Source organism: Fringilla coelebs, assembly GCF_963513975.1.
Source record: "Fringilla coelebs genome assembly, chromosome: Z".
Lineage (NCBI taxonomy): Eukaryota > Metazoa > Chordata > Aves > Passeriformes > Fringillidae > Fringilla > Fringilla coelebs.
This window is the reverse complement of record NC_140031.1, coordinates 22,608,053-22,635,036: the sequence shown is the minus strand read 5'-3', so window position 1 is coordinate 22,635,036 and position 26,984 is coordinate 22,608,053. Positions and strand designations below refer to the sequence as shown.

At 43.4% G+C, this 26,984-nt stretch overlaps 1 protein-coding gene across 1 annotated transcript in view; it reads right to left on the bottom strand.

The window, feature by feature from the left end:
- The window catches only part of SERINC5 (serine incorporator 5), a 35,262-nt gene extending 17,766 nt beyond the window's left edge, over positions 1-17,496 (bottom strand). The window contains exons 1-2 of the mRNA XM_084225021.1: positions 17,382-17,496; positions 4,915-5,082 (exon numbers count right to left, since the gene is read on the bottom strand). Coding sequence (XP_084081147.1) covers positions 4,915-5,082; positions 17,382-17,408 — 195 coding nt within the window. The 5' untranslated portion in view covers positions 17,409-17,496. The remainder of the gene's footprint in view (positions 1-4,914; positions 5,083-17,381) is intronic.
- Between the last annotated feature and the right edge of the window lie 9,488 nt (positions 17,497-26,984).

The window sequence follows — 26,984 nt, the reverse complement described above, 5'->3', positions numbered from 1 at the left end:
CTACAATTTGGAGCTGATCTTTGGTGGGCTAGAACCAGCTGAGGAGATGAAAACTGCTGTTTCATCTGCTGTTTGATCACCAACAGCACAGCTTGTGGTGTTACTAGAATGGACTCAAGCTGGGCCACTCCAAGCTGCTCTTTCAGCAGTAATTCAGAGATTAGTAGCCACTGCACAAAGAAGCTGGACATTAAACAAGTAGCTGTGGCTAACTTGCATCCAAGAGTTTTGGAAAGCTCCTGAGAAATCGTCTGGAGCATCAGCAACACTTTTCCCAGGTCTTGGAAAGCAATGAAATGTCAGACTGGGCAAAAATGCCAGCATTCAAAATGAGCAAATGGATTGACTGGAATAATTAAGAGAACTCTCAAAGCTACAGAGATGCCACAGCAAGCCAAGGGGCCACAACAATGCCAGGGAAAGCAGCAGGGCTATCAATTAATGCTTTCCTGTTCTTTGCTTATAATAACCATCAATCTTGTGCAGGAGAGGTTAGAAAACAGCATAATATTGAACTAAAAATATTTCTGGGAAAATTACTTATTTGTTTGACATCTATGATAGTACTCATCAGGGAGAAAGATTTTTACAACATCTGTAAAAATCACTTTAGTTACAAGACTTTCAGAGCAAAACGCAACAAAACAAAAATATCACAGAACTTGATTAGCTGACTAGCTAATTAGAAACACATCTCTGGGTAGCCACGAGTAGGCACCTTCTTTAACTGCATAGGTTTCTACAGAAATCTTGACAGGATTTTTGAACCTATACATTCTTTCCTCCCGTAAGTATTAACTTCACTGCAGGTCTGGCTGAGAGAAAATAGATGGATTCACAAGAACAATAGCTCAGTTTGCCCTACATAAGCAACAAAGAGTTTAGCCACCATGTACTATTCACCACACTATGCAATAAAAAGTGATGGTCACAGAAACAGTCCCATGAGACTGAACGCTCTTTTAGGAGACCGATGGTCCTGAAGGAGCAAAACAAGAATAAAACCAAACTAAACTCTTGGAGACCCTAACAGGTACAATGCTGGGATCAATAGGACTGGTGTAATAAAACCTGCCGGTTTTTGTGAAAGGATGGTCTAGTGCTGGGAACAATGTATCAAGGCTTATGTGACTTCACTGACGACAAAAAGGACTTATGTTTCTTTTCAATCTGTATCTCTGAAACATGTTCAGCTGCTGAGAAGGCTGCCCACCCTACGTGGGCAGTTTTACCATGCTGGGTATTTTCCACAGACATTCAGACACATATTTGTTTTTTGCCAAGATACAGTGAAATAGCTACTTTTGTACCTTTAAAAGCAGCCCAAGCTGAAGTCTTTGGCCTCCGAGCAGAGGACAAAGCATTCCTATTGCAGAAAACTCAGTATCCACTCCAATAACACAAATGCCTCAGCTGCTGTGCAAGCACTGATGTTATCGCAGCAAAGCTGGCAACCTTCCAGCACGCACTGAAGCCCTCAGAGACGATCAGCACTTCAGCAGCATCTACAGCAACAGGATGTCCTGAACTTGCTCTCCTCTCAGTGCCAGCTGCAAGCACACAGAGCCATCCTGGGGTCGGTCAGCACCAAACCTGCCAGCACGGGAGCGTGGCAAAGCACATCCCAGGGGAGCAGGAGGGAAGAAGGGCGCAGGAACAGCCCCGGAGGAGCCTGCTTTCACCTGGATGTCCTCATCCAGGGAGGGAGAATACGGCAGGCAAACTTCGCTTAGGATGCATGAATGAAAATTTGTGTAGGTGGGAAAGCAAGGGCAAAAACCCCCACGTAAAATCACCTGTCCTGGGCAGCTGAGAAATTAAATAAAAAACCAAGAAACAATCAGACCAGAACACATCATCACAAATCTATGGCTAAATGTTTTATCAGAAATATGCAACAGACATCTGCACTCAGAACTTTTAGTTTTGGTAGCATATTTGGAGTTTAACAGGCAATAATGCAGCTAAGGGCCAAGATATAAAGTTAGCAGGGGAAATAAGCCTGAAAGTATGTTTTGCCAGAACATGTGACCACCTTGTGTGAAATGCTTTCACACAACTGAACTGAGTTTTACTGGTGTTTATTTTCCTGAAAATTTCTTATTGTTCTTTTCATTAATTAAATAGGACATGGATATATTCAGACTGAAATCACTAATTTTGAAAGAGCTTTAACATTAAAAATCCAAGTTAAAAAAAAAAAATCTAAACATTGTTTTGAGACCAAAACAATTCTGTCCCTTTTCTTCTCTAAATTATCCTTTCAAAGCCTGTAAAACGCAAATTTTGCTTTAACAGAACACATGTGATTTAAGCTGTATCTGTTTGTTTGGGGTTTTTTTAAGCATAACAGGAAAAAAAATAATAATATATGGATCAAGGTATTGAAGCACAATATGGAGTGTAACTCCATATTGGTCTTTTCTGTCTTTCTGTCCCTGTCAGCAGGCTCACATATCCTGATGGATGAATACCCAGTCTTTTCCTTTGATATGCAACATTGCTCTTGCAAAATCTATTTTACATTTTACTATCCAAAATTTTTCTGCAAATAACCATCAACTTCTTCCCTGTTCTTCCACTGCCTCTTGCTTCTTTCCCCAGAGGTCTACTACTGTATACTTGGGAACTTACAGCAAAACTACCAAAGAGAAAAAAACACCTCTCACTGCAAACGAGAGATTCCTTCCATGTAAGATCAGCATGAGTATTTGAACTCTACACTGGTAAAGGAGACACATGGTTCCTTGCCAAGAATACAGCTCTAAAAAGGACTGCACTACAATTTGAATTTTAACATTCTTTACCTAAATACAATTTTAAAAAAAAATCCTTTTCAAAATTAATCAAGATCCGTTTTCTCTCAAAAAAAAAAGAAAAAAAAAAAAAAAAAAGAGAGGGTGAGGTCCCAAAACTATCATATAAAGTATTTGCTTACAGTCTGGCTTCAGGAGCTGGGAGTGTTCCATGACCCAGCCAAAAGCAAAGGAATCAGTAAGTGCACAGCACTTCCAAAGCACAGCTCATCACTGAGAAGCTGAGACTGGTTAGATTTTCAAGGTGCACTCTATTAAAACTGTGCTGAATTAGCTTCAGGGATCTTTGAACTCTTAACAGCCCTGAACATAATTATTAAATTAGAAAGCAGAAAAAGAAAGCCTACTTTCAGATGGTCCATTTCCCATTCAAAGACATCAAATGCTCTAAACTAAGACAGTGATTATCCTTCCACTTCAAACTAACAGCTACTCTTTGTGCCATTTCTTCCCACACTGAGCTTTCAGGACTATGAACTGGAAAAGAAATTTGGCAATAGTGAAAAGCATGTTGTTGAAGGCTTCTTGAATCACTTCTCTGTTGGATAAAGAGTATTTTTTGTTAGGGATACAAGCTGCATTAAAACCACACTACTGATGGAAAAGGACTTTATGAAATTTGGATATGAGCATATAATTTGTCTCCCACACACTTAAGTTCCTTGGGTTATTCACTTTACTGCCAAGCTAAGCATCTAGTAAGTCAAAGCAATTCCTGGCAAGCAATTTCAGCACGCACATGTTGAACGGTTTTTAAGTCCCAGCTTACAGGCAAGCATCACGTCTGTACTGGGTGCTTCTGCAGGGTGGTCACCAACTTCTGGTGGCCTGGGGTAAAATGTGGCACTAGGATAACTCATGCAAAGTGCTATTAAATGAAAGAAAATTAGGACAGAACATACCAAGAAGGTATAACTGGAAGAAAGAAAGGTCACAGGCAGCAGAGCACAGAAGCCCCCAAATTAACCTGCTATAAACCCACTGGTTCATCTGTGTTGCAGGAAGGGGGTGCTGCCACCAGCTCCTTCATCTGGGATGCTCTGGAGGGATGTATTTCAGAGACAACCAAAAGTCAAGTGCAGAATGTAACCAGGGCGTCAGCTTGTTCAGCACCTGGCTCAGTCAGGAAAGAGGCCTCGCAGTGCAGCCTCACTCTCTTGGGAGAGGAGCACAAAACAAGATGCTCACACTGATGGAAGCCTTCTGAGCCTCCAGGACAAGCACATACACAACCCCTGAAGCAGGCCCAATGATGCATTTGATGCATCTTCATTTTTAAGAAGTAAGCAATGCAGCCCTTGTTCCCTCTAGTTAAAAGCAGGGTTTTATTATCGTAGTTGGTAGTGGGTGAGGGAGAGGATTTGTGCTACTTGGGTGGCTTATGAAGCCAAACCAAATACGTGGGACAACAGGACCAGTGTGTGAGCACAAGCAGGCTGGTGAACATTTAGCTTAGGAAAGTTATATTAAGACTCTGAAAGAAACTTGAGTTTTAAAGTCTAGCTTCAGCCACAGCTCCTTTCATGCTTTTGAAGCTCTCTAATTAAAAAGACAATTAGAGATGAACAATATTTGCTGTGGTTAGAGGCCATGTGAACACAAAGACTCAACACACACTGAAGAAAACCCCTTGTAGAGTCTCTGCAGCATTGTGCTTTGCAGTAGTCTGTCACACCAGGAAGGCAGAATTAAAACTGCAACACTTGGAGAGTTATTTTCTAATTTGCTGCTTCTGCTGCTAAACAGGAGACAAAAATCAAGGTTAGACTGAACAGATTTGTTCTACTCAAACAAGTTCCCCAATACTTCTCCCTCCTGTGACACTGCCTGCACAGCAAACCTGGGGTACATTTCTGCCCCAGAGAGGGAGGATGCCTTGGCTCTTCCTGTTGTAAAACATGCTCAGTGGGTGACAGGAAGACACTGAGCATGGAAAAATCAAGAGACTGAGCATGGAAAATCATCCCATCAGTGTTTAGAAGTGGATGGGTGGAGGAAATAGACCGCCTCTTCTGAGGGAGCGCCCCTGTACACAAAGAGCCGTGGAAGGAGCCCCATTTTCTTCCAGGGGCAGCAGTGACCCATCCCTGCTACTTACGTGAGTTTTCATTTCGTTAGCTACTGTTGTGGACATCATGACACAGCAGATGATGGTCACCAGGATGAAGTACAGCGCGTACATGAAGCGGGTGCTGGTTGACTGTTTTATCTTGGGGCAGCATTTGCAGCACAAGGAACAAGCAGCAGTACCGCAGCAGCAGGCCAACTGAAAAGTAAGAAAAAACCACAAGTCAAAAATCCACCAAAACCCTCCATCTTAAGGTTTCTATTGCAAAAGTTAGACAGCTGGGAGACTTCCTGCAAAACTCCAGAATTTCTCAAGTCCTCTCCTCCCAGCTGAGCAGCATTTAAGTGGAAGCAGACTGTCTTGATTATCAAAACTCACTAGTTTTAAGCACATCAGTGTCTAGCTTTCCCAGATTTGCTAAGGATGAGAGACAGATTTCCCTGTGTGCTTTAGTTTTCTACCCGCAACTGAGGGTCCACCAAAATAAAATTCACCAAATATAGCAAAACCCATGTAATTATTTCATTCAACAAGGATAAAAGTACTGAATAAATCCTGAAAGGGATTTAGATTGAGGTTCATTATTTTCTTGCTGTCACCAGTACCACTGACTGGATACACCTAGCCTGCCTTCTACTTTTAGAAAAGTCATATATGAAACACAAAGGCAAGCCTGACTTATGTGTACATAAGGCAGCACTGTCCATGGCTAGGCCCTTACTTGCAATAGGCAGCAGCTCCATATGGTTCCTGTCTGTGCTTAACCCACCAACCATGACCACAGGAGGGATTTTTGGACATCAGTAGGCAGCCAGGAGCAGGGAGACGCCCTCCCAGGTCTCATTGCTGCCAACCCAGAGTAACCTCACCCCGCTACACTCCCATTTTCCAGGCACTCCCTGAGCTAGGTATGGTGAGCTGCCAGAGCATGGCACCCCAGCACACCAAGGATGCTTCTTACTGGTGTTTCCTCAGCTTTTGGAGGGGTCACAGGAACTTTCAGAGGACCTTCTGCTTTCTGCAAGCAGTTGTACAAGGTGGATGCTTGCCAAAAGATTGAAAATCCATAGTGCCATATTTGAGTAGTCCAGGCAAACTTCATTGGTTGTATGTGAATTCAGGCATCCAAGCACCATGCACGGCATTCCTCACAGGACAGACACTTCCTCTTCCAGCACCAGGGACTTGTCTGATAAAGGGGAGGGGGGTTTCATGTGCATTTGCAGACACCTGTATTGAACTCCACAGAATATCACAAGCAGATTAGTTGTTCAAAGAGCCTCAAATCATCCTGAAGAAGTCTCTCGAAAAGACTCCCAGTTTATCACTTCCTTTCTATCTCCGCAACATTCAAGGTCATACTTCCTGCCTTCAGCCCCCAGGAAGGGGGTGGCAGACAGGCCCTTCCCTTTCTCAACAGCAGCTCTTCAGCTGCAGAAGACATAACGCGGGGACAGTCTAACCCAGCCCCCACGCTGCTCTTCTCCCTCTTCACCACCGGACCTCATGCCAGAGGAGACGGGGCCTCAAAGCATGCAGCTGCTAAAACTGCTGCTACTGCAGAACAGAAATCCTGCCCAAAACACAGAGCTCCAGATATGGGGAATAAACAGAATGGGCTCATGTTGGCACCTAAGCTGGAAAGTAAAAATACTATGTGCGAAAGCACATCATGCAAGTATACTTTCAAAATAGAAGGCTCTAGTGGCTGAACGGCAATTCTGGTTTTTATAGGTAGTGAAATTACATTACTTTTTAGAGCATCGACCCAGGTCCAGGATATAAGGCAGCTACAGCAAGTTACTGACTCAGCAAACAAATGTGGTAACATTTCAAAACAAATGCATACCAGAAATTGTAATTTATCCACTTCAGAATTTTAACAACAACAACAGAAAAGTAAGGCTTCTTTTAAAAGAAGGTCATTTTAACATAAAAGGACTTGGTATCAGTCCAATCCAAAGTATCCACAATGAACTTGAACTGCTTGCCTTAGCATAACAACTACAGTATGGAAGTAAAAAGGTATGCAGCTTTGGCATTTGTAAGGAGAGAAACATTTTCCTACACCAGGTGCTAGAGAGCCCTGCCAGTAAAATCTCATCTAGATCCAGCAACGTCTGCTATTCTACTCCTGGGTCACTGCAGTTGCTACTTAAAGCAACAAATGCTTAAACAGAATATGTAAGTCATTTATGTACTTTTCCACATTACTTAGACCTTAATGATAGTTTCTAATACTGAGCACATACCCTAAAAATAGGAAATATTTGTGAAAAATACCACTATTTCCATCTTCTTCCAGAGTCACCTCTTCAAGCACTCTGAAAAGCCATGGAAACCATAGAAAGTTGGTTAGAATATTCAGACACAACCTCAAATTTGGTGGTTTGGGGTTTTTTTGGTGAGGGTTGTTTTTTTTTTCTTTTTTAAACTGTACCTCTAACATTCCGGAGTAGGCCACAATGAAATAGGTGTTATCCAAAAATAAATGAGAACAGTCTCTGTCCCAAAGACTCAGATGCTGACCACAACCTATTGACCCAAGAGGTTTCAAAGATATTATCTTGGGTGACAAGACTTATACAAAGAGTTCTCTGTTAAGTTTTGGTCAATGTGGAGCTAAGCTACACAGACACCCTGATGCCACATCCTTTACTGCAGGCATGGTCCATCTCACTTCTCCTTTGCCTTTCGACCGCAGCAAGGGTCTGCACAGGGGCTCAAAACTCACTGCAAGCCAACAACAATTTTCTGTCACGTTATAAAAAACAGACTGAGAAAAAAGGAAAGTAATGTCAAAAATCTTTTACAGATTAAGCTTATCATCAAAAGCTCCTCCAAACAATGGGGTTCTGCAGGAGGAAGATGCTGTGCAGTTTTTAGGACAGAGACAACCCAACAAAGAAGGTCTGTGAACACTGCCAGCAGACAGGCCTTGTATGCAGAGAGCTCCTTCGGAGTCTCATGAGCACCCCAAGCCCAGGCTCTCCAACAGCCCAGCAAGCAGCACCTGAAAGCCAGGCTGTTCTACTCAGAGTTTGTCATCCTGCAGCAGGTTCTGGTTTCAAGTCCCTCTCAAAGGTTCCCACAAGTTAGGCAGCAAGCACAGCCAGCCCAGCTCTCTCTCTAGCTTTACCTCTCCTCACCAGGGTGAACACCACAGTCTGACAATAATTACAAGCAGTGGACAAATATTTATGCTTTCCACAAACACTTACCAACAGCCAGCTCCCTCACACTAACCCACCAGGACGCCACTAGCTGCCTGCTTTGCTCAGTGCTGCTCTTTAGAGCTCACAGAGTACAGTGCCACCTTGCCTGAGACCCCAGAATGTGAAAGCCTAACATACTTGAAAACAGACTTGAACTGCCTGGATGATGGCTGATTTGACTGGTTTCACAACAGCAGCTGTGGAAAGCTGTGTGGGAAATATTTCTGCTAAAATATATTCAAAGTGCAATTTCACAGACACTTCTTCTGGTAGCTAGGCTGGCTTAACAACCCCAGGCTTGACCCAGCCTTTCTCCCAATGACACCAGAGTTGTGGGTATGATCCCCATACAGGCCATTCATGTAAGAATTGGACTCAATGATCCTTGTGGGTCCCTTCCAGCTGAGACTAATCTCTGACTCCTCTGCCAGCCACTCACCCAATCTTACCCCTGCTCCAGCACTCATGAGTCCTGACAGTTCTTTCTTCTGCTGAGGGTGAGCAAATCAAGCAACCTATTGGCAAGTTATAAAAATCACATATCAACCCTTCTCAGCTGCTGATTTCTTACACAACAGCAGCAACAGTTCCACCACTCCACGTGAGGGCACAGTCCATGGGCAGGAAGGGAAAGCAGAGGTGAATGTTTTGCAGCTGTCCTACACACCTTCTCGCTTCTCTGCACAGATGTTTCCAGCGGTGCTTTCCTACCACCTCATTCAATCTGAGTGCTGTAGGTGCCTGCCAATGCACGGAACAGTAATTCTGACATTCACCCAGTAAAGAGCAGAAGTCAGCAGACACGTAACAGCCCCAGCTCGTGCAAACCACTTTCCAAGTACCGGCAGGCACGGACACATTGAACAGCCCCATCTTACAGCAGCCTGGGGAGCGCCTATGGTTAGCAAGAGTGAGACAGGTTAATAAAACAGGGTAAAAGCAGGCTTACCAACTAGCGAGCAAACTATCAATTCCCTACAATAAGTACTCTGCCAACACATACTTAACATCTGCCACACACTCAAGTCTTGATTTTTGCAAGCTGTGATGCGATCTGATAAATCAGTGGAATGGGGTACGAGAGTAATGTTAAGCACATGTAACTGTTTACATACAAGACTGAAAGTAAGAGAACCTATCTTGCCCGCTGCTTTTATAGAGACAGTGAGATTTTAAGAACGTATTTTCCACATATGTTTCCAAAAATATTTCGAAGGCTTTAGAAAATACTTTGTGCAGTCATTAAAGTGAAGAGTTTCAGGATCACTGCCCAAAATAGCCTATGGTATTTTAAAATTATACAAACCATAGGCAAGTATCAAGCTTATCACAACAAAGAATTTCCTTTTGGGAGACTTCGGCAAAAATAGTAAAAAATCAAAGGGGATAAGAGCACAATGGGGAAAAAACCTGCATTCTTTAATGAAATGAAGACTCAGCAGCTTTTCATTTCTTCCTTCCTAACTGACAGCCTGGTGAGAGCTCAGGGGAGAATGCGTGCCTTACAGCCTGTCCACAGAGCACAGGAATGTGCCTTGCTGAAGCTTCTTTTCATGGGGGCCTACAGCAGCTTAGTTTTTTCATGCGCTGCTTGGTTACTTGACTACCAGCATTATCTGGGCCATAAGATTTGCAGATAAGGCAGTCACTGAGCTGCTAACAGCAGGGTCTACCAAAAACATCCAAACATCTACTCTCACAGCTACAGGCAGCATCCAAGCAGGCTGGACAGGCAAAGCAGCCAGCCCTGCCTGAAAAAGATCCTGAAGTGGCCACACACCCACCCTTGCTTGGACTTTTTCTTTCAGGAAAGAGCATCTAGACACAAATATTTCATTAGTGGACTGGTTCATGAAAACAAGAAGTCTGATGCCAGATATCCTGAGTGTTAGGAGCTGGTCTCAGACTATTACTGAAAACTGACTGCTGTTATGCATATGCATTTTCCAAAAGCGTCTTCAACAGGTCACATGATTACACAGCTGTTTGTCCCTCTGAAGTAACTAAACTCACCAAAAAGGAGGCTTTATTTAGTCCTTTGTCTGACAACTGGCTTTCCACTGCTTGTTATTTAATATTCAGACACACCATGTGACCTAAGCCAAGAGGCTTTGTCAACCAACATACCAGTTAATCGACTGATGACCTATTTTGAGGAGCGCATCTCATGCTGCAAACTGCAAAATTGAAACAGATTTCAGAAAAAAGCCACTCCAGCCCAAACGCTGCCCAAGTTGTGCTTTCTGGTGAGGCTTTCCTGCCCTCAGCCACCACGGGGCAGAACTGCCATGCAGCACCAAGCAACTCGAAGCCTCAGCAAGAAAGCTACGCTGAGAGTTAAACCGTGGGTGAGCCAGTGCCGGGCACCAGCAGGGCTGAAGTTAAGCTGGGCTTAACTTCTGTCTCTCTGCACAAACGTTACTGAGTGGTGACTCAGCTCAGCATCAGAAAATAACATCACTGCGAATTCAAGTCTGCTCAACTGCTCTTCTCCTGATGATTTTGGAAAAATCAAGTCAATTGTTTAGTCTGATCTGAGCCTCACAGTGTATCGTATCACCCATCTCCTCTACTGAGCTATTTTCCATTAGCACAGACCATCTGGATTTGACAGCAGTATGAGGAAAACTGTCCATTGCTGTGGTTACTTAAATCTGACACTGAAAAGTGAAAAAACCCCACCTTCTAATTCGTCTGCTACAGCTTCCCAGGCACTGGTTCCTGGTAAGGCTTTCTTTACTAGCTTAGACAACTTTTAATTTCCTGGTCTTTCCTCCCTGCTCATCAGAGAAAGAAACCAAAACATTTATCCTCAGTCTCATTCGAAGGCTTTAAGATTTCATCTCCCACAACCTAAGTTGTTCAGGGTCTTTTTTTCCCGAAAAAAAATTTCAAATTTACCCAGTCCCTCCTACAAAACCATGGTAGTCCGAAGGCAAAGAGTCCAGCAAGTCCCCACCTGACGGCTCTCTCCAGCATACAGCCACAAAGGGGGTGGGACTCAGCCTTGCAGCACTCCACACACAAGGTGGGCAACCAGATACGTGGCTGCACTTAAAAAGTTGTATTTTTGCCATTCGGGTTACATCTGCTTCAATAGTAGTCTCTGCTTCACCAGTCCTTTCATCCACCTGTGTGCTTCTGGGCAATTTTAAATACCCTCTCAAGTCAGACCTGATCCTGAATCTCCTTTGCATTGATCCCTGGACGTTCTTCACTGAGAGCAACTTCTGCTGGGTGACAGGTTCAGCTGTCCTTTCCTATAATTTCGCATTTCACAGTTTTCTCATCTGCAGGTAATTTAAGCTCATGCTGCAGCTACTTCTCAGACTTTCACAGCAGAGGAGACAGTAAGTGAGCAACTGAAAGATGAAAGAGAAGTGAGCAGCGCAAAGTCTCACAGCTGGGGCTATCACATCATACAGAGAGCAGATTTCCTCCAGGTTAGCTCTGATGTTCGAGACCTGGACTCTAGAGGTAGGATGGCACATGGTATAACACGGCAAAATGCAGGGCAGTAACTGCCTAAGCATTGACTTAAAAGCACATAGCTGGAACAGCTGCTTTGTTTTTGAATGAAGAGACAGCTTTGAGCTGTTTCACAAACATGCTGTGTCTTTAAAAGATGGTTTCAGTACTGAGTCCAAGAGCACTTCAGGGTGGGGAGTAAAAAAAGAAAAAAAACCACATTCACACTTTGTACAAAGAGACAAAAGCCAATAAAATGGTACAAAGCCTTAACTCTTGCTCATCCCTTCATATTAAAAAAACCCAATTTGTTCAAAGCATTGCTAAAGATGTTTACATCATTGTCACAACATTCAGACACTTTTCCTGACCAGCAGGTTCAAAGTGGAGCCTGCTCACATCCTGACATTGCTTCTTGATGAGCATTTTAAAATATAATGCCTACATCTTCCTGATATAGGAAGTATTCCTGAACCACTGTTTTGCCAGTGACGGTAATAAGCCAAGAGAAAAACCCTTGAGACAGGGTCCTTTCAGAAAACATGAAGAACAGTTCCTGTTAAAACTCAGTACCAGAGATTACAGGTCGATGTACTTTGGATCAGTGCTACTGGGCAGAAAGAAGAGCAAAATTTTATGCGTTCAGACTGCTAACATTTATATGCTTAAGCACTTGAGTACACACCACCTTTAATTGCTGGAATATCCAATTACTAAACTGCAAACTCTAGTTCCTGCATAGCAGGTCAAATCCCATCCCCAGAATGGTCAGCTGCAGACTAAATACCTCGGAGGGTGGGCATTCCGAATGCCTAGACCTGTTAGGGCCTGCAGCCTAATGGTGGAGAAAGAAATGGAAGCACCACTGACTGGGCTCCTTGAGCAGGACACAGGAAACAACCTAAGGTCCAAGCATCTTCATGTGGCTAACCTGAGGACACCACGCAACCTCAGCACGCACGTGTTTGGGATGAGAGCAGTCACTAGCTCCAGCGAGACCTACAGCTTCCACTGCAGCCACAGCTCAGGCTTTCATCCCTGAATTAAGTAGGTCTTGTACCTACAACTGCGAGTGCTTCCATTGCAATGAAAGTTCCAGTAACAAGAAAAACATATCCCGGCACAACCACACTAGCAAAAACTAAAATAAAACCAGCAGTAATGTTTAGATCCTTCAGCAGAAAAATACTCCCTTGCCCTTAAAATTAGAGGCCCTGCTCTTACGCTGCCTTCCCTCCACAGCTCTAGAGCTATGGGTATTTAAGGCATTTCTTTAAGCCCACGATACAACCAACTCATGGGATGCAAGAGAAGAAGTCTAAGAAGATAGGAAGCAATTGGAAATCAGGCAGAAATGAGAAAGACCGTCTTCTCCCTCTTATGCAGTGACAGGGAAAGGATTCCAACCTAGAAATGCAATGTCAAATGATACAACACTAACAGGATCTCCCCATCTTTTGGTCACTTTTTCTTCCCATTTTAAACATTTTCAAATCCAGCAGTAAATTTTATCCTGCTATAGCAGGCCGATGAAACCTCCAAGAAAAGTTTTTAATGTTTCCTTGAAAAGAGGCAAAAGTTTTAGTGGGGGAAAGAATGATCTCTCAACCCTAAGCAAGGAAAAGGTTGCAAGGCAATTTCATATTTATTAGAAAGGGAATCAGCATGAGAGACCAACCTCAATGGACAAAGCTGCAGGAAATCAGGCTGTGCTAATTCAATTATTCAGGAAACCATTTATTTAAAGCAACAACTCCACATTTCTGCAAACAGGGAAAACAGTCCTTCACCAGGCTTTTTTTCCTAACATATTGGACTACACTGCAATACCCTACATCTGACCTCAGCTGGTTTCACCTTCTATCACAATTAATAACAGCAGTGGCAGAGGTGTGAAAATACCTGCAGCTAAATGTTCAGGTCAAGCACACTGAACAAACCCCTGTCACCTAAGAGGGGGGCATTTGCAGAACAAGAGATGGTATTTTTGGGAGCACTGCGTGGAGTGAAGCCAGGAACACCACCGCACCATCCCTCAGCACTGTGGCACATCACGCTACACATACATCCTGCACTGCTCCTGTGAGCTCAGAGGACATGAATCTGGATGAGGGTGACAGAACCACCCTTTTCACCATGTAATGAAAAGAGGAGACCATGAGGGATGGGACTGCAAGCCCCCTTCTCAACCTGTAGGTGCAAACAGGCAGCGCCAGAGGGGCAGGCATCTGCACAGGCATCTCCCTCCTTTCCACGGGAGCTATGAGTCACAGAAGTCAAAAGATGGGCCAATGTCAACCTTAAAAATGTAGCAGCACTGTTTTTACCCCCTTTTTTTTCTTTTTTAAAAAAGCCCCATCAGAATTAGAATTCTGGGTAGAAAATGAAAACTTGATCTTCTAACTTGTGGGACATCTTTTATTTACTACCTGATGTGACTTCTAAGTACAGAACACTATTAAGTACATCTCTCAAAATTTAACAGACCTACAAAAAGAGCTTCATAAGCTTGAATAGCTACCAGTTTTAACTGGAAAATTATTCTTCCTGAACAACCCAGCTACAAGATACGATCCACCCAAAGTGAATGTTAACAATCTAAATTACATTTATTTAACTCTGGAAAAAACATATTCATTGTAATAAAGATTTTCCGCAACAGCTGCTTTCTTTAACCATGATCTCAACTTTATTCTCTTGAGAATCACTAGTGAAGAAAAGCCAAATATAAAATCCTGTTTCCTGTCAATTTAAACACAGTTTTTATGTAATCAAAAGCATTGTGAAAGCCCAAGCCAAACTGTATTCTCACTGCATTCTAAAAATAGGTCTATCAATGAGACACAAGCAAAAGAAGAAACATTTAACAAGCTTATTACAGCTCAGAAATCTAAATATCACAATTACCTTCAAAGCAAGGTTGTACACTGCCCAATAAAAAATAACTGCAGAAATTAAAGTTTACAAATGGCCAAATTCCTTCAAAGTAAGTTCCCAGGGTCTACTTGGCAAGGACACAAGTCACACAGTAATGTCCATTAAGATAATTTTAAATAATTTTGCAAATGCAAAATCAAGTACACTGCAGTCTGGCAGCTTGCCACTATATCCTGTAACAACAGGAATCTGGGCTGCAAAACCTGGATGCATTCATTCCAACAGGCACCATCAACTAGACACTTAGCATGGTTTGACTCAAAAAAGTACCAATCACTCATCATCTACTTCACACCAGGGAATTTTTTTGGAGTGAAAATTAATTGTCACGTTAACTCACAAGGAAATTTTCATATCAGCTACAGACAAACAGCAATTACACACAAACAACAACTGCATTTAAATAGCTCAGAAAGACAATACCAAAGTTCTCTGTCAGCTCTAGGAAAGCAGATCCACAGACAGGCATGCATAAAATATCAACAAGGCAAAACTATTTGCCACAAAAAAATCCTCACACTACAGGGCATCAAGCACATTAAACCACTACATTTTAGGAAAAAATGAGGGACCTAATATGAGAGTTGTTTTGTATAGCTCTTGTAAAAGTTTCATCTTTCCTCAAGCACTTAACCTTTCTTTCTGGACACAGGGTTAACTTTATCTTCAGGGAAACCTTGAAAGAGAGGCTAAATTCCTTCTTGATTTTCCAGCTTGATTAACAGTACCCACAAAATGCCTGAGGAATCTTGGATGAGACAGAATGAAGAACTTCTATCCCATTTGTTTTTCTTGTGTATTAATCATGTTATACAAACATGCCCTCATCAAGGTTGAAATAAATCAAGTAAAAAAGGCAAAGACCATTTTTCATTTAAAAAATGTGACACTGCATGCTAATGAAACATGGTTTATGCTGTTTATTATCATAGCCTATAAAAAGGTTATCCATGCTATGTTTGCTGCTGTAACTCCAGCAATATGTCCTATTTAGCATAGATAATTCTCACATCAAAAGTAGTGCTTCAGCCAGCAGAATAAATCTCCCCAGAGATCACAGGCACTATGACTACAACCACCTTAGGGCTTTCGCTTCTTCAACAACACTAAGGAGTTCATTTTATTTACAGACTCCAAAGTGACATATCAGTGTCAATGAAACACATTACTTTCAGGGATCACTACAAAGGGCAGGGATGGAGGCTTTAAGAATGTCTCAAAGGTTGGTCATGCTAAAGCCACAGCATTCAACACTGAGCATCACAACCGTTTCAACCTCTAGGTAATTCAAGTTACTTCTCCAAGAGCTACACACAAAAAAAAAAGCACAATGAAAATGCAAAAAAGCCACGAGCCGCTGTTGTAGCAGCACCTACTAACTGCACTCTGTTGAGCTGCTCCACAACTTGTTTCACACGCTGCCAAAATGGTTATGAAGCAGCAGTCAGGGAGGCCCCTGCATTAAGAAGAGTTTTAGCAAATGTGGTTACTGCTGTCCCCAGGTCCACAGGACTCTGTGGAGAGGCTCAGAGCAGCTCCCAGAGGGTCAGCAAGTGGATGCATGCTCAGCAATCTTCCTGTCCCACTGAAGATTGAAAGAACCAGACAAAAGACCAAATCTACCCCAGGATTTCAAACCACAGGAAAGACACAACATTTTTCCTGGGCAGTTCATAAAAGAACAAGAGAATAATCAGAGTCTAAGGGTGGGCAGAGTGAGCAAAGGAAAAGAAATATCAATAGAATTAGAACCATAAGGTACTTAAATATGTAAAACAACATGAATAAGCTCTCTGGCTCATTGCAGATAGAAGTAGCAATGGGTTTCTACTGCAGAAACAGAGATTTATGAAAAAAAACCACAAAATAAAGTACCTGGGGAAGATGTCTAACATCATACCAGAGAGACAACTATTAGCAACAGTTCTTCCCTTCAGTGCAACCAAGAAGGAGATCTGGAAAGGGCCTCACTACTGCCTGTCTCCTCCAAGTCATGATCCTCCGTTTGTGGAATTGATTTAAATAAGAAAACAGGTGCACCATGGTAAGATGAGGAGTTCTGAATCCCCACTCCATGGATACTGAACAGTGTAGGTCCTGCACCGCCCTCCATCACCACTTGCTCTCACCTCTCACTTCCTCTGCCAGCACCTGAATATGCTGAAACCTTCCACAAGCCGAATTTAAAGGAGTGTGTGGAAGGATTTGAGGACTGACAGGCAGTCAGGGACTATGAGATTAGTTAAGTGCATTCCAATTCTCACACCATGTGGTATAAGAACTCCCCACCACCTGCAGCCAGTGCCTGCTACCCAACCGCCTCCCGCAGCGGCTCAAAGGACCTGTACCCCTTTGGGAATCGCTCCTTGCCGCGCAGGGCTTTGGGAAGGCCTCTCTCCGTGTCAGCGCCTCCCCCCGCACGCCGCTGCCCTGCCGCGGGCGCCGGTGCGCGGAGCGCTCCCGCCTGTCCGCACGCACCTCGGGACAGCCTGCGCCCAGCCTCCCTCCCCAAACACCAGGGGAACCCCCCCAGGAAACTGCCAGGAACACCACCGCGGGCACTCCGAGAGCCTGGAGAGGCACCCCGGCTCGCTGCGGGGACTGCTTTTCCTCCACCGCGCCGACTGCCCGTGGAGCCCGACCCGGAGCTCGCCGAGCCGCGGCCGCAGGGCAGCGCAGGGACGGCCCCTGCCCACCCCGGCCTCCGCTCCCGCGGGGAGCGCCCACCGCCGCGGCCCCGCCGGCCGCTCCCCGGCACCTCGCTCCCCGGCACCTCGCTCCTCGCCGCGGCCGCGGAGCTCCCGGGCTGGTGCCCGCGGGAATGCCCGGGAACGCCCGCCCGCACACCTGCCGCGCTCCCCGCGCCCCCGACCCTACCTGGCCGGCACAGCAGCGGGCGGACATCCTGGTGGAACGGGCCGGCGCGGAGCTCCCGCTGCTCCCGCATGCAGGAGGGCGCAGGGCTGGGAGGTCCTGGGATGGGCAGGGCTGGGATGTCCCGCGATGGGAAGGGCAGCCCGCGGCGCCGCGGGCGGAGCGGCACCGCCTCTGCCCCGCTGCCGGCCCGGCCCCGCCAGCCCGCTTCCGCTGTCGTCAGCCCGTGTGCGAGCTTCGCCGCCGCGCTCCGCGAGTCAGCGGGAGCCGCGGTGCTGCGGTACGGAGGGCGGCTCCTCGGGGCCATCCTCGGCAGGCTGTCCTGCTCGCAAGGACGCTGCTGAGACCACTTGCCTGCTAATATTCTTACTAAAACACCTGGTTTTGAGTAGCTAGGAACTGCTAAATTCAGTGAAGAGGGCATGCGGATCTTACGAGGCCGCGCACGGAATTGGAGTTTAACGCTGTGGTGCACCAGCCCCGGTGCAAGCCGCTTTGGCGCATCGCGCGGCTGGCACACACGCCCGTTCCTGCCTGGAAAAGCCATGTTTATTCCAAGGACCGCTGTAAGGCCGTGCTTTCCTAGCAGGAGCTGAAACCTTTCCTCGATGTTTCCAAAATACTTTCTCCAGCCTCTGTCGCTAAGAATCATGGGCAGTGCCAGGCAGTAGCCAAGGGTTTCTCAGCTTCCCATGGTGACGGCAGCAACCTGCAAAGCCAAATTCAGATATGACGGCGCCATCAGATTAATGTGTCTTTACAAACGCGCTGCTTGTAGACAAGGCCGGAGATTGGTAGATAAGGAAATAATGAGAAAACCCATTAATTTTAGAAAGCTTTACTAATCGATGCAGACCGCTGCTCAGCCAAGGTCGTGCTAAACTTCTGAACTTCGTGAAGAGCAAAGACTTGATAGAGGTATGAATATTACCTTCTCTGCCCAGGGGAGACTTAAAACTAATTTTAGTCATCGTGTATGTTCTAAGGGAGGGTTACATATTAAGGAGATATGTTATAGATGGATGGGAAAGTCTGTATTTTCACAGGACTCCTCTATCTCCTTTGTGGACACTAACCTGCAGCAACAGGAATTTTCCACCCAGGTCGGAATTACTACTGTAAAGCTATGAAAAGTAGAAATTAAGGACTCTCTGGAAAGACCCTGGTTTTGAGTGCTCTGTGTGTGTGTGTGCATTTTGTAATATTTAATATAACTATTTTAAACTCTATTTCTAGTCCTAACTGCTCTTATTTTAGGAATTCAGTGCAACTAAAAGCTATTTTCCTGAATATGGGTACGTATGTACATGTAGATAATGTAGCAACACTTTCCAAGGAAACTGGGATGGATTGCAGGATGTAAAACCCCTTCCTCTTTCCTCATGTATGCAAACAGAGTTGAGGCCTCAGGAAGTGGATGGTGAATCAGCATTACATAATTTGGTGTTATACTAGGGACTGAAGAGACCAGTTACCATAGTGGTACAGTTAATAAAAACCAGATATGTACTTCGTTTTTAGTGGTGCTCCAAAGACTGCATATACTCAGCTAGAGACAAGGCATTTACCACTCTTACAAGATTAATTCTGTCAACCAGATGGTTATTAAACTGCAAAGGACACCAGTTTGTGGGCATCTGAGAGGACCTCAGCACAGTTCAGGCACTGATGTGGCTGATGCTCATGCTTTGTGGCAGCAGTAAAAGTCCCAGCCTCAGGTGAGGACTCCTCGAGCCAGGACTGGGGCTGGGGACTCAGTACACCTTCTTTGATTTGTAGCTCCTTTCCCCAGAAGTTGCAGAGATAGACTCAAGAATTGAATGAGGATCAGGAAAGCAGCATGACCAGCCAACAAACAGTGGAAAACCACTGGTGTGTTTAACTTTGAAACACAGTCAGCTTCCCAAAGAACGTGGTTAAGACATGGGAACACAAGCATCACAGAATAGTGAAAACTCAGCAAAAATGCAATCATCTTCTATTTCTGTTCCAAACCTCTTGTACAATTGCAAGAAGCTGTCTAGTCAGGCTTTGTTAAATTCCCACATCTGCAAAATCAACTCAAAACATGAAGGAGAATCTGAGGTTTAATTTAAAAATGAAGCTGTCTTACAAAGAGAGACTGGTGAAGGTGATGTATGGGTGTGGTGGAAGACTTTGAGGAGCTGTACCACACATCAGCATGTCTGCAATAGCAACAAGCATTCACTGCACAGGGAGCACCATTAATTCACTGCTCTGTGCAGATCTGTTAATGTCAGCCAGTGCTGTTATGAACAAACCCAGCCTCTGCACTGGGGAAAGCAGCAGAGCCCTGTAATGGCTTTCCAGTCAGTCAGAGCACCCTAGAGCTCTGGGATGTGTGCGTTGGCTTTTTCAGTAAAAATTCATCATCAGAAAGGCTTGAACTCCCCTGCTGTGTTGCTGGCAAACATTATGCAGACTAATAGCAAAGCAGTGTGCAGATGTTATTACATGGAAAGAACTGTCATTCTCAAACTATCAGTGCATTTAGAATAAGCTTTATCCATCAAATACACATTCGAAAGTCAGAGAAGGCTGATCTGATTTACTGGGCAGAAATCTTCAACCAGTAGTAATTCCTGCCTCAAAATCTTCCTTTTGGCAGGGGGTCTCTTTGAGAAGATGCTAATTCTGATTTAGGGCTTTCAAGTGACAGGGAATTTACCACATCACTAGGGAAAGGCTAGATCCCTTGGTCTAGCTTTGTATGGGGAATTTTCTGCACACAGACTTAGAGAGTTCTAGTAAGTCAGGAAGAAGGGATGCATGGAGTATCTCCACAGGACAAAAGACAGCCAAGGAGTACCCAAGAACTGACTTAAAACTCTGATCTCCATTCAGGTGCCAGGGAGCAAAGAAGGAAGGAAAGCACTGGGTTAAAAGTTGTAACCATGGTGCAATTCTCAGGAAAACCCCTGGTTAGAAGCCAGTTGTGCCCTGGGAGCAAACCATTCTTCTCACCAGAAGGTGCACAGGTGGAACAGCAGAACCTGAAGCCCTTGAAGCGTGTCACTTTTAGGCAGCCCACAAGATAGCCACCCCATTTTTAGACATACTGCTCAGGTCACTGGCACAGGCGTTATTACCCTCAGATGCCAAGCACAGTTTCACTTGCATGTGTTGCGCCTTTACACATATCCTCTTTACTCTTGCCCCACTCATTGCTACAGGGCTGTTGTTGCAGAAGCAGAGGTTCTCACCATCCTCCTTCACTGTGAGAAGAATGCACTGCCTCTACAGAGAACTCAAAATATGTTTGTGGTGAAACAGAAAGCTTTTTGGCATAGCACAGGGAAATCATAACTTACCAGGAATGCCCAAAGACCCTCTGTTTCCTCAGTGTGACCCAGTGTATTTTAGGATAAGAATATTAGGAATTGCCCTGTTCTCATGTTCTGAAATAAAGCTACAACTCAGAATGATGTTTTCAGTGTTATGTAATTTCAATTTTCGCAGTAATTAAACAGTTTTGGTTTGTGTCAATTGGCAAAATGAAGAGCACAAAATGTATGCATCCAATGAGAAGGAGAAATACACCACTTGGCTGTTTTTCAGGTGAAATTAAATATGGCCATTTTCTTCCAAATGTGTATGCAAGCAGAAAGAAAACAAAACCACATTGTTACATGTTGTGGTGGTCACCTCTTTAAATTTAGAATTTGTAAAACAAATGTTTCTGTTAAAACAAAAAAGGCTTGAAATTGCTTTTTAAGAAAATGTGTATTTTGCTTGAGCCTAGTAGTTAAGAAACCAGAAAAAAACATGGTTATGGGAAGGAAAAGAAATGTCTACGCATGTGCACACACATGTTTTGGGAACCACAACAGATTCCCAAGGGGAGTTCTGACACAGCCAATGACTTTACTGCTTGCTACAGTTGTTTCCTGTGGAAAAGATCTTCCAGTATAGGAAAGCACTGCACAGGTGTGATCAGACAGCAGAAGTAACTTACTTATCACCTCTAGTTTTACTAGTGTGTCATTGCAAGACCATCTGTGTCATGCAGTCTCGGTGGCTAAATACCATAATAAAGTCACATCTTCCTCCATTTGTTCCTAAGTGTGCGCCAGCCTCTGGATTATGGACCGCATCGCCTCACATTCCTGTAGGTAGCCAAAGGTTTCCAGAAGCCCTATCCTTTGGACAACTTCCAAAAGCCAGCATACCCTAGTGTGACAAATGCATATTAGATGATTGGCTCTTCGCAAATATTAAAATGAATACTATATGTGTTTTGTTGGAAAGTTATGCTGTATTAATCTCTTTTAAGTAGTGTGGTAAATATAGTTTTAGGCTATAGCATGGTATTAAAATAGAAACTATGTGATGTAAGATACTTTTTGTAACTAGCTCAAGGAATGGAAAAGATAATCAAGAAATTCTTTGCATTATCCTATCTGGATAGAGATAACAGCACAGACACTAAGATCCCAAGAGAAGAATTATTGCCTCCTTATCAGGAAAGCTCAGACTTTGAGGAACCAAGAAGGTTGATTTACAAGATGGGAGGGGGAAGCTGAAATTAAGCAGAAACACCCTAGTTTGAAAGGAATGTTTGAATCATGTATGTGATACATGAATATGCAATAGGCTATTGCTTTTAAAGGGTAATGCTTTGTTAGTGAGGGGTTAGTGAGGGGTGTTTTTTGGCGGAGTGCCAGACATCTGTAATTCTTTGCTTTTTATTGTCTCTTATTGTCCTAATTTTTATTACTATTTTCATTACTATCAAACTTCTAAAATTTTAACAAAAGTGAATGGTGTTTTCTACACCAGGAGTCATGTCAGGACCAGCTGGAACAGCACAGTATGTCCAAGCTGTGGGCCTGAGAAAAAGAAAGTTGGATTATCCCAGTACTTGTTACTGCTGTGGCTGGATGATCACCCTTATGACTGTGTGTGGAGGCTGGGGAGGCAGAGTGAGCAACCACCACAGCAACCCAAGGATCTGCCGGTGCAAAGCAAGAGCAGCCTGCAACTGTAAATCCCTGGGGGGGAGTGATCACAGAGACTATCAGTGCCTGTCAGTGTGTCAGTGGGGCCTGACACACAAACATAACTGCCCCTTTCAGAACAATGGGTTGGTCATAAAGCTAAATGGTTAATTTTTGTAAGGGAAGCACTGAAGTGTGGCGTTACACAGGTTTGCACTGAACTCCCCCATGTTGCATTTGCATGCTCTTCATTGCCCCTTCTTAGCACAGTGCCATGAAATGCCACTTACAAATGTTATTCTTTCTAAGCCCACTGCCACTGGATGCAGTACAACATTTCCTTCCTACTCAGCATTTCATTACATGACATCTCAGATTTTCAATCACAACTAATACCTTTACCTAAGAAAAGTGATAAGGACTTTTAACTTAAGTGGTGCTGAGGAAACACTGTGCTGGGAGAAAAGGAGACTGCAGCGTACCCCAGCATATTTCACATTTCAGACAACCAGGTAACCAGCAGGGAGTCTGGTGCCAACTGGGAGGCACTGAGTCTTACTGGACTTCATGAGTGATAGATGGAAAAAGGGAAGATTGATATCCCCGAGTTACCAGATAAGGTCAATATAAAGGGTCTTATTAAAGCAGCAGCTAAAACTGAGCTGGTTGTAAATCAGAAATTCAACTCCTGCAATTAAGTCTAATAGACTAAAATCAGTTTCTACTATCATTTATAAAGATGAAAAACATGGTGGCACTTTCTGGACTGTTGGCTTCTTTGAGATGCTGATGTGGGAACACCAGAGGAACTTCCTGAACCTACAGGTAAATTTAGAGTAGCAAAATAAGGACAGCTTTACATTTTTGAACTCTGTAGCAGACTTCTTTGGGACTGGCAGATTGCAATAACTGTTAATTATCTGTTAATTTTGACAGTGAACATTTTCTTTAAAAAAAAAATAAATTCACTGATGACAAGTCCATGCAGGACAGCATAAATAGTCTTTGAGGATACCTGCCTCCCACCTTGGCCCAAAGTGGAGATTTCCCCAAATCAAAGCACATAGCTTTTATACATACCTGTTGTGCAATGAGCTTAGCATAACTAACATTGCCAAAGGAACAAATCTTATGTGGTAGGCAATAAGCTACACAGCAGTAATGCTTTCTAATTAAGAGTAAAGTGCCTTATCTCCTTCTTCCATCTCTGCAGATCATTTTGCTCATATCACAGTAATGAATACTGTTACTATTAAGCTTTCTGGGCACAATTTGGGCTGGCAGAACAAAAAAAAAATGGTTACAATGCTAATGGTTTCTGTGCTGTCCACACAGCAGGATCTTCAAGAAAATCCTTGTGCATGACCTGCAGCCCATGGATTTGATACTTTGGAAGGAAAAGATAGAACCCTCCTCCCGACCCTGTCCTTTTATTTGAAATTAGTTTTTAGAAGGAAATAAATAGAAATTTTCTGAATAAGTTGCCAACAAAGAAGAAAAAAAGTATTGGGAACACTAGAATGGAACACAGAGATTATACAAGTCTAGTTCATGTAGCATCAAAGCTCTACTTAGGAAAACCTGAAAATGAGAAATTCGCATTATCTGATGAAAAAAAGTTTGGCCAAATAGAGTTCTCTCACTAGCAAGACCAGAGCTGCTTCAGGAATCTTCCTGGTAGTGGTGGGCTACAGTAGGAGTCAGTCTAATTCCCAGAAGGTCTTCTGGAAGATTAGGATCAACAAAGGTTTTCCTAGACAGTGCTGTTTTGGAGCCAAAAGAGACTGCAGCCATGCATATCTTTCACAGTGCCACTCACACTACTGGATATCAGCAAGGTGAATGTCAGAATACAGCCTGCCAAAGGTGTTCAAAGCACTCAGCTTAGTTCTCTGAGAAGTTATTCCTTCTCAACTTGATAAACCATATGCAGACCTATCTGTGGTTTATCCTGTAATTTTATTACAGGCTTGTGGAGAGAATAGCTTAACTCAGAGACAAAGCTGATGTATCTGAGTATAAAATGCAAGGGGGATTAAAAGAAAATCAGACCCAATGATAGCCTCTTTTGTAATGACCCCTTCCTTCTCTTGCAGTATTAGAAGGCCACAGGTGAAACCTGCTCTGTAAAATAATCATTACACTGGAGCACATGGAGCATAAACATTTGTACACCAGAAGAAATGGCTAAGTGAGCAGTGCACATGCAGTAATTCAAGAGAACAAGAACAGTAAAAAAAGCCAAGAATGACTGGTGAAAACAAATAACTGGCAGTGCTGCCTGAAGCATATCAAGGCCACACCATGTATAGAAAAATACTAAAAATGCAAAACATAACTCTATGTAACAACTCAGCTCTGAACCTTCTTTGCCAAAACAAAAGGGCTTCTGGGATCAGTATTGTCATTTATCAAGAACCAGGGAGACAAAGGAGGATGGGATAGCTAGCAGTCCTTGTTCTCCATGCCACCACAAGTAATTGTGGCATTTACAAGAAAAGGAAATCAGTTTTGTTTAAAACAGAGAGCACCTTTCTGTATGGTGTGCTCATACAATATGTTTTGCCACATTTATTGTGGCAACAAAGTGGAAGAAGAAAACAACATTCTAGATCAATTATAATTACAACATTCTTGTTCAATTACAAACAATATCAGTACAATGCATAGAAGTCACTCAAATTCCATCAAGTCTCGAGGTAAAAGCCATCACATTTGCAAAGAGGAGAATTTAACTTTTAGGAAGAAACAGCAGTAACTCATGATAAAAAGATGATAAAAGCCGAAGAAACATCGCAAGGCATTTACATTATGTTCCTGTTTGCTCAGGTGTACAACTGAGAGTTTTGCACAAGCATGCACACAGATTGCATGTTCCAGACAAACCGTGCTTGACTGGAACAGAAGCAAAATAGATTGCAGCAGCTGCATATTCAGTAAATTGGTGTGATTAGAGACTGACTGTCAATGCTGAAGCGTGATTATAGAGCTTACAAATTAATCAAGTCACAAATTAAATAGTATTTAGATGACTAATTGTGTGACTGCATATTATATTCATCACAAGTCCCAAATATTTCTTCCAGAGTTCTGACCTGTCACAAAAGTTAAATCAAACCACCCAAAAGCCTGAGATTAAGGAAAAAAATGTTGTGCTGACCCTTTCTTTAATCTTATCTTACTCTATGATGCACATATATTCTATCTGTGCACACCATCCTAAGAGCAAGGCAGTTTTAGTCCCTGACACAGGTGGCTTTATGCAGCTCCATTCAGATGAAGCAATTCAGCTGAACTCAACAGAAAACAAGACTTACTGCATACACCCATGGTATAGAACAGGGCCCAACTGTACATACAGAGCACAGTCCAAATTGCTGTGTGGGATCTGGAGGGAAACAGCTCCTGAACTTGGATTATATAAAAAATTGCACTTTGTGAGCATCTGCTGTGGGATACATGCATACAAGATAATAGTCTTGGTCACAAAATATCTTCCCACTTTGTTTTGCCAATTGATGCAGGCAATTTAAAGGACACAGACACCAATGATCTTATTTTCCTATCTGTATTAAGGCAACCCAAAAGTAAAATGATACATTCAATAAAACAATACGCTTACTATGTGCTCTTTAGCAACATGCAAAAATAAGCAAGGTAATGTACCTCATCATTACTACACAAGAGAAAGGACAGTGAGTTAGAAAGATATACCACCAACTGCATAAATACTTTACCATCATCCAGAATAAGAAATTGCTGGGGAGCCCCATTTTGCAGTGATGACCTGGAGAACTCTTCCTGGCAAGTGGTGCATCCACTTGTAGACGAGGTCTCCAAATTCACCGGAAAGCGGATCCAGCTTTTATAGGCCCAAATCAGCAAGTCAAAGTGACTTGATTGTATTTTTAGTGCAGAAGGACCTGCGTCTGATGGCATACTTCCCTCCCAGTTGGGGATAGGGCACGGCCTGTCGCCAGGTCTTGGCTGGGAGCATTTTCCCTAAAACACCCTACAAACAAGCCTCTATTAATGCCCAGTGGGAAAATTCCTTAAAACGATACATTTCTTGCAGATAGTTGCACAAGATGTGAAAGTTTCTAAAGTTGCCAGTTTGGTGATAAACAGCTAGCATAAGCATCTAAGTCATTTAGCTAAACGATACTGTTAGGCACATAATGCCCAGGATTCATCTGGCAAGTCAGCTCTGGCTGAGGCCTGCTGCTCAGCCCTTAGCACCTCACTTCAAGCCCACTCTTACAGAGTACAGTAACCACACTCTATACATTAATATACAGACTGCCTATATAATTCAGTACCTACTCTACAACTCTTGCCAGTAGGAGCTTAGAGGCTTGCTACTTGTTCTAGTGGAAAAGGTTTCCTTCAGGGAAGGGTATTGTCTAGACAGAGCTTTTTTACAAGAAGGAAATGGTGTTTCTTTCCCAAAGCAGAACTGACAGAATACTTAAAGAGTGTCACTGTCATGCAAACCTTATCTGTTAATAGGGATACTACATTTTTCAGTGTCTATCTGTTTTAGGGGCTGAAGGTTTCCAGGTTTTTAAGAGCAGTTAGAAAGATATGCTAGATAAGTAAATGCAAAGAAGTTTACAGTACTCCTAAATCCCTCTTCCCTATTCTGATT